The 10,721-nt window shown below is 38.2% G+C and overlaps 1 protein-coding gene across 4 annotated transcripts in view; it reads right to left on the bottom strand.

Moving 5' to 3' along the window:
* Positions 1-1,597: 1,597 nt before the first annotated feature.
* The window catches only part of XPO4 (exportin 4), a 107,509-nt gene continuing 98,385 nt past the window's right edge, over positions 1,598-10,721 (bottom strand). For 3 of the 4 annotated variants that reach the window (XM_063101481.1, XM_063101479.1, XM_063101482.1), the window contains 7 exons: positions 10,227-10,520; positions 9,715-9,895; positions 6,788-6,906; positions 5,038-5,168; positions 4,356-4,473; positions 3,844-3,936; positions 1,598-1,820 (listed from right to left, as the gene is read on the bottom strand). In XM_063101481.1, coding sequence (XP_062957551.1) covers positions 1,623-1,820; positions 3,844-3,936; positions 4,356-4,473; positions 5,038-5,168; positions 6,788-6,906; positions 9,715-9,895; positions 10,227-10,520 — 1,134 coding nt within the window. In that variant the 3' untranslated portion in view covers positions 1,598-1,622. The remainder of the gene's footprint in view (positions 1,821-3,843; positions 3,937-4,355; positions 4,474-5,037; positions 5,169-6,787; positions 6,907-9,714; positions 9,896-10,226; positions 10,521-10,721) is intronic. The other variant, XM_063101480.1, reaches the window with a different exon arrangement.

Below are 10,721 nucleotides of genomic sequence, written 5' to 3'. Positions count from 1 at the left end.
TAAGTGCTATATGTACTTCAGGTATAAAAACTGTATTTGCAGTTTTTGGTTTAGCAGATGGGTGTCAAGAACACAGTGGAAGGAGAAAGCCCACCCTGCGAGGCAGAGTTTCAGAGTGCACCTGGGCCGGAGTCCTCCCCCTGTCCCTCTGTTGTGTGATTGTGGTATGCAGTGGGCGGAGTTTCATATACCTGCAATTTACAAATTAGCTTTCTTTTCCATAATTTAAGCTGGCACACAGAATTAAGGGGAGCATGGCAGCAGTATAAAAATCCTGATCAGAAAGATCAAACTAGGAGGATCTAAAGTTAATTTTTTAATCTCTGGAATTAAATTTACGTGGCTCCTGTGACATGAAGATAACATCCACTCCAGCATTATTATTGCCCCTAATGCCCAAATGTGCAATAGTCTGTGTGAATCAGTAATTCACATCCTTTAAAATAGTTATTGCTTAAGCAAGCCGTTCAGAGTAGATATGGGCTATGTGGCTGGATAGAAACACACTCAAAAAGTTAGACTACACTGGAACAAACCTTTCACTTCTCTCAGAAACCTACATACTACACCACCGAAGGGGCAGCAGGTTAACAGCGGCTAACACCCTAAACCAACTCTGTAGCATCAAGACTTGACTTCTCCCTAAAACAAATCTGCCTTTTTTGTATGTATACCTTCTCTCTTAAAATTAAGGCAATGAAATGGCTACAGTTCCTAAAGTTCTTTTTATGGAACAAAAATATACACGTATTTTCCTCCTGAAGTCCAGGCATCAGAGCATGATTAGAGACCTCTATTACACAAAACCTGCAACACCAGGTTGATGAGAGAGAGGGGGGGGGGAGAGGGGGGGAGAGGGGGAGGAGAGGGGGGGAGAGGGGGGGGAGAGAGGGGGGAGAGGGGAGGAGGGGGGGGAGAGAGAGAGAGATAGAGAGAGAAACAAACTAAAAAGAGGTCAACAAACACCTGGTGATGGGTTTTTTCTTCTGGCTGAATTGCGAACCTAATCATCAAAAGGAGGAAAAGCTGGAAAGCACAGAATCTCTTGAGTTTTCAATGTCTCCTGCATTGATTCAAAATTTTGGGGGTGATGCAGGGAAGAAGCTTATTAAAATGAAGACTCCAGGGTCCCACACCAGAAATTCTGACTCTGAACATCTACAATTAAGCCCAAGAATCTGCCTTTTCAACCAGCTCCTCAAGTATTGCAGGTGATCTATAGACAACATTTTCAGAAATATTGTCTGGCATATATGCATCTAATATTTAACACCCCAAATTCCAAACTTCGGTTAGCCACCTGTGTTTTGGTAAAAGGGGAAAAGGCACTGAATAATGGTGCCCATATCTGTTTGCACATATGTGGAATTTCATTTCGAAAATTTTATATCACCACTCAAAATCCAAAGACATATATATGAGAGAATGTGGCTAACACCTAATAGCAGAAGCTGATTCAAAGTTGCCCTCTCCTGTTTCACTGCATTACATATCAAAGTTCCAGGCTTTCCAAAATTCAAAATGGCCAAATGAACTGAAGAACAGGACAAGACTCAAGTCAACTTTCAGCAATTCAGTGCACTTTGAAGAAAGGATCTAAATTAAACATAAAGTTTTGTTGTTTATTTTACACAAAGAAGACCACCAACATTTGCCATGAATTCCTCTAAGCTCTTCAGGAAGACCATCTTCTGCTTCCGGTCCAGCGCAGGGGGGCTGCTGCTTGCAGTGAGCTTGTTGAAGGCGTCCGCTAACCTCTGGTAAATCACTGGGTCTTGTTGACCTGACAGTAATGTTTCGACCAGTTCGGAATACTCAGCCTATTGAAGAGATAAGATGCACATAAGAATATGTCATCCTCAGAACATCACACAAGTAGACCATGTCAGTTACTGTCCACGGGGTTCTAAGAGGCATGGGCTGACAATTCCTTTTGATAGTTAACATTTACTAAATGTCTACTCTAGGTACCATTCTCACCTTTCACAGGAATTAACTCTTTAATATTTACGACGATGCTATGCGATAGGTGCTCTTTACACTGCCATTTTACAGGTGAAGGTTTTGACATACAGTAAGGTCACATTGCCCTGAAGCAAGAGTCTAGGAAGTTCGGCTCCAGGCCTCACGTGATTACCAACTGCTGTGTTGCCTCTTCTGTGTTTTCAAAGCACATTATTCATATTTATTTTGCATTTTATGAAGTCTGCAACATAACTTTCAATAGTTCCCCGGAGGCTTACAGGGACATCCTGTCAACCCAGTTCTGGGGACAGCAGACGAGCCCAGGAATTGCAGGAGCTGGGAGGATGGCACGGTGGGAGGAGTGTATTTCAGAGCTTCTTTCTCAAAGTGAAGACAGAACACTTTGAAAGCTCCAAGCCAGCACTGCACCAGGGGCTTATGGAGAAAGGGCAGGAAAAGGACTTTATAAATACAGGAATACGTATTTCTATCTTTAACATCCTCTGTCATAAAGTCTTATATTGGAGGCTGGGAGTGGGCTTAAGAGAAACTCAACCAAGTCACAAATAAGATGGTCTGCCATTATTCTTCATTAGTTTCTTGGCATATCATGATAGACCAAAAGAGTGAGATCAAAATGGTGAGACCAAATGTTAATTACATTTGGAAAAGAAGAGTAAGAGGCAGCATGCCAGCACCCTACTCAGAAGCATGGAGCCAGGGGGCTGTCCTAACTGCCCTATCCAAGGACAGACCTGCTCACAGGGGACCAAGGCTTATCTCCAGTCATCTTCCTTCCCACAAGAAAAGGCAGTACCTCTGGGCCAGACCTCAAGGTATCCCACTGGCCATTCGTAAATCCCTGCTCTCTTTTCCACAGTGTATAAATGTATTAAAAACAAAGAACAAAAAAGAAAGAAGAAAAGGCAATCAGAATGTAATGGCTTCTACATGTGAGGACAAGAAGCCTACCTTTCTAGTAAGTGACAAGAGAAGTCAAGTGACAGAAAAGGCCACAGATCTGAAAATGAGTACCATCTACAGAAGGCAGACAGCAAGAAGCGAAGTCCCGGAGGGCACAGAGGGCACAGGAAGTCTGCAGGAAGGGGGGCTTTAAGTAGTATGGAAGACTTCCTAAAACCCTATCTTTTTAAAAAAAGCAAACAAAATGCCAAAGCTTCGTTAGCCCACCAACTGGCCCTGCTGGACAGTGCACATGTGCATGGGAGCGAGAGATGGAAACTGAGGCAGCAGATGACCCAATACGTTCTTCTCATTCACATGACAAGCACCTGTTCTCAGAATAGGGAAGGGAGACAGGTGAGCTAGCATAAGTTTTCATTTAATACATTAATTCCATACCTGATGCTTCAGAGGGTTTTTTTCCCCTTTAAAATTCAACAAAATGAAACAATATGTTTTCTGTACCACAACATGAAGGAATATACAGTTCTCCAAACTGTCTGAAGGCAGCCTCCTCCCGGTCCCCAGTCTTAGTCATCTTGTCCCCCTTACAGAACTGTGAGTTCTCGAGGACAGAAACCATGTCCCATTATTCACTCATGTTTGTGCTCCCAGTTCCTGGCACAGTTGTTTAAGGACAAGCTTTGGGGCAGTGATCATTGTGAAACATGGTTCATAATGGCAGAAAAGGGAAAACAAATGCCTTTGAACTGACAAACAGCTTGTCAGATAAGCACAAAAGAAAAAGGTAGAGCTATCAAGGAAACTAAAACGTACTGCCTCACTGAAGCAGACCTGACGTACTGAGTCACAGATCCCGTGAGAACTGGGACAGTAATGACCCATCATATATCTGAACAACCTCTTCGCAAAATGCAGTGAGAAGAGTCCCCTGAAGAGAGGCGTGTCTAGTACCTGGTGCAAACACACCAACGTGTAGAAAGCTTCGCCAGCCGCAGTGGTCATCTCTGTGTTGTGCTTTTGCAAAACCAGCATATCAAAAACCAGCTGAAATTATACAATAAGATTTCTAAATAAAAACATAAGATGATCATATAATCCTCTGGCCCCTCCCCAGTCCGAAAAAGAAAAAGCGTTGGATGACGGTTACTCTATATCAATCTGAAAATTAAAGAAAATGATTTTTTAAAAATATAAGGATGACTTACAGATATTATTTGCTGTGGCATCAGAATAATCAAATTCCCCATTATATTTACCACATCAATTTTCAAGAACACAAAAGTAAATGAGAATAATGTGTTCAAAGGAATTGATCTCCAGAAAAAAATACAATGAACAGAAAGTAATTATTTCCTTCTCTATAAAGGAATGTAAGTATTTCCTCACTTGAATAAAGAATTATTTGCACTGACCATACTTATCAAAGTAGATGATTTTTTTGACCTACCACCCAAATACCTTACCTTAAGAAAGTGCCGTGTTGCTAGAAAAAGTGGTGAATCTGTTTCTTGTGCTTTTGCACACTGTTCAGCTAACGGTGTCAAGGCCTCCAGGCAAAGCTGGCAAACCTCTGAACTCATTCTGATCATGAAAGTCAAAGAACAAACTAGATTGGATATACTCAACTTATAAGATTAAAAGATTAAAAAACAAAACTACAGCTGGTATCAAATGGATGACTATTTCTAGAAACGAGCACAGATACATGAGTAGATTAGTGTGCTATATATTTTGACTGAGTTACATAAGAACAGCAAATGCTTTTCAGATGACCCATAAGACTTTTGGGTTTGGGACTGGTGATTTTCCACTTTTTTCTGCTGATGATACATACAACTGATGAAAAGTCATACAATTTTCTACTATCTGGGAGCTAAGACCTGAGATCCAGCAACAGTACACGACATTACTGACTGGGGTCCTAATGAAGGAGTGACTTTGGAACCAAGGGCCAAATGCCTCAGGGATCTGTGAAAGGAGGACACAATGAATTAGGACAGAATTAGGGCAGTTATAGAGATGACGGCTTTTTGAAGAAATAAAACTGAACCACAAATGAGAAAAACAAAAGATTAAAAAACTTTTCTCTAAGTAAGATCTTTCCCCCCAAATGCCAAGTGACAATGATATTCATTTAAAGGATATGATGTCATTCCTAGTTCTAGGGAGTACATCAGACTTTTGAACAGGTCCTCAGGAAGCTGTGGTATTTTTTCAGGAAAAATCTCACAGATAAATGTGATTAATTTGTAGTATTGATTACAAAGGGTTGGAAACTGAAAAAGAAACAAAATATTTAGATGCTCAATAGTATCTAATTTTTCTTTTCATTAATGTAATAAAATAAAGTAATAGGTTTCTAAGTAAAATGATTTCTTTAAAACATGTATAAGATACAGAAAACATGAAGACCTAATTAAGTGGAAAAATAAGTTACAATAGAAGGAGTATTTTAGTAACTACTATAAAAGAAAGTAATACAGAGTAGAAACAACTATCTTAGATAGTTGAAAGCTACAGTCAATTCCAGACATTCTATACTTACCTTGAAAAAGTAAGCAAGGCAGCCAAATTTAAATTAAATGACCTGGGAATAAAACCCTTTTGCAAATGTGTTTATTTCCATTCAAGCATGTTAGAAAAACAGAGGAAGGTAATACAAATTGTAAAGACTACGCATAGAGCATTTGGTTCTTTATACTTCCAGAACTACTTTCTAATTTTCTAGTTCCTAGAGAACTGAGATAAAAATAGGTAACCTAGTTTAACCACACTTAAGGAAATACACACCTAAATGTTTAATTGTTTATACGATCAAACAAACCAACCCTGAAAGCAAATCAATACACAGAGCCGACTGCCTTCCTTGCCCTGCTGGCTGCTGAGTGAACGCTTGGCTCATGGTTGTCAGTGTCATTTCCAGAGGAGGGAAACACACGATGCCGCTGTGCTGGGAGCCTAACAGCACTCTCCCTGCAGTTGCCTTCCAGATGCATCTCCATCTCCCCTCTCTCCCTTCCTACCACCTATCTCTCCCTCCCCTTACTTATGTCACACGTGCACATACCACACACACACACACATGACCTCTCTTTCTCTCCATCCATGGCATGTCCTTGTCCCCACTGTTATGCCCAATGACAACTCCTGACAAGAGACCTCTCCTCCCCTATGGTAGTTATGGAAGGAAGAAAAAAGCAGCCTCACCACCACCACACTCCCAATAGTGACTGGTTAAACCAAGGCACAGTGTAGTCACAATGTGCAAAAGTTTTAAAACTGTGTTAGTCTTGGTTCCTTACCATCCCATTCATACACACAGTGGCTTGGAAAAGCCTCCCTCTGCTCAATCCCTCCACCCGAGAACAATGTTCAAAGAGTATCGGAGGAAAACACCTCAACATATAACTTACTTTATTCCTTTAATGACAAATGATGAGGGAATCAAAACTGCTAACAGAACTCCGTTTTTAAAAGAACAGACTTTTTTCTGTAGCAATTGCTGACAAAGTGAGTCACTGATGTATCAGTGCACACAGGACTCGGGCAGGAACAGAGGATTTAGTGAGCATCTGTGTTACTGAGAAGCATGCACAAGTAATCATAAAAGAAACACGAAAATGTTATTTTCATGTATACTTAGAAGAAATAACTCCTTAATTCAAGCAGAGGGATATTCTTGCCTAAAATATCTTGGAATATCCAGTTTTAATGTTCACATTCACTTTTTTTATTTTTATTTTTTTTTAATTTTTTTATTTTTTATACTTTAAATATGTAAAGTTTATTATACATCACTTATACTTGAAGCTTTGTTGTTTTTTTTTTAATTTTATTATGTCGATATACATTGTAGCTGATTATTGCTCCCCTCACATTCACTTTTTTTAATTACCTTCAAAAGATCTTGTGACATCAAAGGCAGAATCAGGTTTACTCCATATAAAACCACATCAGCTGCTGATACAGATCTGTTTGCTGCTTGACCTGGTTCATGTCCTCTAAACACTTCATCTATTAAAATAAAAATAATGCAGTCCTCTGATTGCAAAATCAATAAATCTCCAAAGTTTGTGTTCAACCCTTATGAAAATGAAAATAAATTCAAGCCCTAAAGCCTAAATGAATCCATGAGTGGATAATAAAGAATTCTGATAACTGTAGTCCTGTTCTGTCCCTTTGTATTTTATTTGGATCTCAGTACTTGATGCAGCAGTGCTGGGAGGTGAGGAAAGGAGACAGTCTGGAAGTAGAAGTAAAACTAATGCTCAATCAATGTTTAGAAACATACAGTGTAAAGAATTACAGATAGATATACAATATGAACCAGCTATTCCACTGCTGGGTATATACCCAGAGGAATGGAAATCATCTCAAAGGGATACCCGCACTCCCATGTTTATTGCAGTGCTATTTACAATAGACAAGAGTTGGAACCAGCCCAAATGTCCATCATCAGATGAGTGGGTAAGGAAACTGTGGCATATCTACACAATGAAATACTACTCTGCTATAAAAAAGAATGAAATACTGCCATTCGCAGCAACATGGATGGACTTAGAGAAGATTACATTAGGTGAAATAAGTCAGGCACAGAAAGAGAAATACCGCATGTTCTCACTTACTTGTGAGAGCTAATAAAAATAAATAAATATACAAATAAATGGGGGTGAGGGGGAGAAGACACAGCAATCACAACAATTCCTTGAACTTGTTAAGACAAGTGAACAGATGTGATGTTGATGGGGGGAGGAGGAAGGAAAAGGAGGAATTGGTAAAGGGACATGAAAACCAACTACACTGTATACTGATAAATTAAAATAAAAGAAAGAAAGAAACATGCAATCTACTCCACTAACACACTAGCCATGCTATGAGTTAAATAATTTCCACAGTGATGCCCATTTGATCTCTCAGATGTGTGGGATCTTTCTAAGCTTAAAAGGAATGGGGGAAAACATAGAAATTAAAATGTTACGTAAAAAGAAAGTAGCTTTAAAAAAGAGTGACCAATATGACAAAGAGTTATCTTCCTTAATACATATAAATTGTCTACATATAAATTGATGAGAACACTAAGACCTAAATACAAGTGAGCAATATCCATTGACATTTAACAAAACCTTCAATCCAATGAAAAATCGTTCATTCCGACTATTAATCAAGCAATGCAAAATTTTAAAAGATACTACTTCTGATTTGTTAAGCTAAAAATGATTTTTATGATTTTCAAATGACAACATTTCACTGCTAGTAAAGATATAATGTGATGGTTACTCTCAAAAGCAATATACAAGTATTAACACTTTTTTAAGCACTGTATCTACTAAGGATATAATCAGAAACAGACAGAGAATTGTCCATAGAAATAATCACTGCATCACTGCTTATAAGAGCAAAAAGGTAAATATTCCAGATGTCCAATATTATAGTCCAAATTATGGAATACCACATAGCCATTCAAAATGTCATGAAATATTTTAATGGCAAGGAAAAGGCTGACACTACATTTATGAAAAAGGCAGGATATAAAATTGTATTTAGAGCATGACTGAAAAGGTATGAGTAATTTTTCTGTCTCTGTGCTTTAAAATTTTTCTATTAAGAACATATTTCTTTTCTAACAAGAAAAAAAGATAAAATGGTGGGGGGCGGTTCTTCTACTTAATAACTGCTTTTACGGCCTAATTCTGAAGTTCTTCCCAGGAGTCTCAGTTCTGGTTGGAAAAATCCCATTTTCCAAAGCAGGGGTCAGCAAATGCTTTCTGCACGTCAGACTGGGAAACCTGGATTCCACCCAGGAACGCTGTCATGCTCCGGAGCAGTGGAAGGCTGGTCCTGGAGCTTGTCTACCAGCTCCAAGTCTCTCTGCCAACAAGACAGGTCTCTCAGGGCCTGCAAAAGCTGACCCGTCCTGGGCTTTGCAGGACTCGGCCCACTACCCATGCCCTCTGCTAAGGAGTCAAGAAGGCGGTTCGAGGACCACATTAAAGAATGTCAGATGCCCATTTCCAGTTATGTTTTTACTACTTCACCCAGCATGCTAATTTTGTTTTATAATATTTAAAACATCTTCTTCATCTCAGCTTTCTATTATCTTTATTTTTAAAATAATAAAATATTATCTCTTTTTTTACTATTTTATCAGCTACTGCTGTTTCAATTTTCTATTTTAATTGTTTTCATTTTTACTTCTTCTAAATTTCAACCCTATATACCCTTATTTAATTATTTTTACCCTTATTTTGTTCTTTCTACCCTGAGAGTTTTAGCATCAATTTCTTTTCTTAACCTTTTATTATGATTTTAATCTTTTTAAGCCTTTTATTTTGAAAATTTCCCCCTCAACTGCTTAACTTTCTTATTTGTTCCACGATTTGTCCTTAGAATGGCAGACAGGAGGGAGAGCAGCTACACCATAAACCCGGAAACCTGAGAGGCTCTGTCCCCTTCCAAATGCCCTTAATGTCTCTTCCATCCCATTCAATATACATTCACCAAAAAATACTGCTTATTAACCTTAGAAGACTCCCAAGTTAAAAACCTTTCTAAAAATACAGATGGCTACCTTTGTGGGAAGTACAGAGCTTGGCATTTAGAAAGAACTCAATAAATAAAAGATATCATTATTATTATCAGAGAAAAACCACACAGGAAGGGCTGTTGGTCCTCAGCCTTACACCACCAAGGAAACCTACTTTCATCTGTTTTGTAAACTGAACTTCCTCTTGGAATTTCTCTTAAGGAAAATGATTCTCCGCTTTAATAAAAACAACAGTAACAATAACAACGAAGTTTAAAACCTGCCACACTACACTTTACCTGTATCACTGAAATCTATAAATTCTTTTGATAGGAGGTTAGTGAGAAGTTCCATAATGAGAAGCAGGTCTTGGTATTGCTCTTCTTCTGCTGTAACATCTATTCTTTGCCGCCCTAAATTATTCTTAGAATATACTTGCAACAAAGTAAGGCAGGCTTCATATAAGTTCATAGCTTTGGACTGTAAGAAAACATGCATAAATTATACTACTTAGTAGAATCTAGTTAGGAAACAAAATAGATATTAAAGAAATTTTAAAATATAATCTAGAAAAATATACTCAGAATTCCAATGTAAATCTAATAGTTGTTTTAAACTACATTAAAACATTAAAGTATTAACACTTTTCTAACAATTTTAGGGGAAGAAATTATATTCATTCAACATGACTTCCTCTGAATTATGAGTTCTTTTTAAAAGTCTTTTTGAAAGATCTTTTGGAAGTATAAAAATATTTCAAATAACGTTCCTCAAATCTGAAGTAAAGTGTCTATTATTAGAAAGTGCTTACCTCTCCAAGATAGCATATCTGTTTATGTGCAACTTCAACAAAAACTTCTATAATGAGATTGACAGTCTCTGGGGTATTTTTGTAAACTTCCATCAACCCAATGCAATTGGTAAGGAAATCCATTAAAAAATTGAAAAGGATGGCTACATTGTCAATCTGGGTAGCCTCCGCAATGCCACACAGGGCCTCCAGCGTGGCTGTGATTTCCTGCTTGACTTCCTCTTGCTGACACATCTGCTGAAAGTTTTCTTGGTTTATCACCCTTAAGAATCGTTGCTGCAGTGGCTGAAGAACCTATACAAATAAAGCATGGATTTCCTAAAAGTTCAATTCACATGCTTTATTATTTCCTCAACTTGGATATATATTCACTTTCCAAAACATTTCTAATTGTTAGAGGCAGGCCAAGCACAGAAAGCAAAGAATATGTGAACCACACATTACATTCTCCATTGTGAGGTTCATCACAGCTTCTGGTACACATAAAGAAATGAA

This window comes from Cynocephalus volans, chromosome 7 (genome assembly GCF_027409185.1).
Source record: "Cynocephalus volans isolate mCynVol1 chromosome 7, mCynVol1.pri, whole genome shotgun sequence".
Classification (NCBI taxonomy): Eukaryota; Metazoa; Chordata; class Mammalia; order Dermoptera; family Cynocephalidae; genus Cynocephalus; species Cynocephalus volans.
This window is presented reverse-complemented; position numbering and strand designations above follow the sequence as displayed.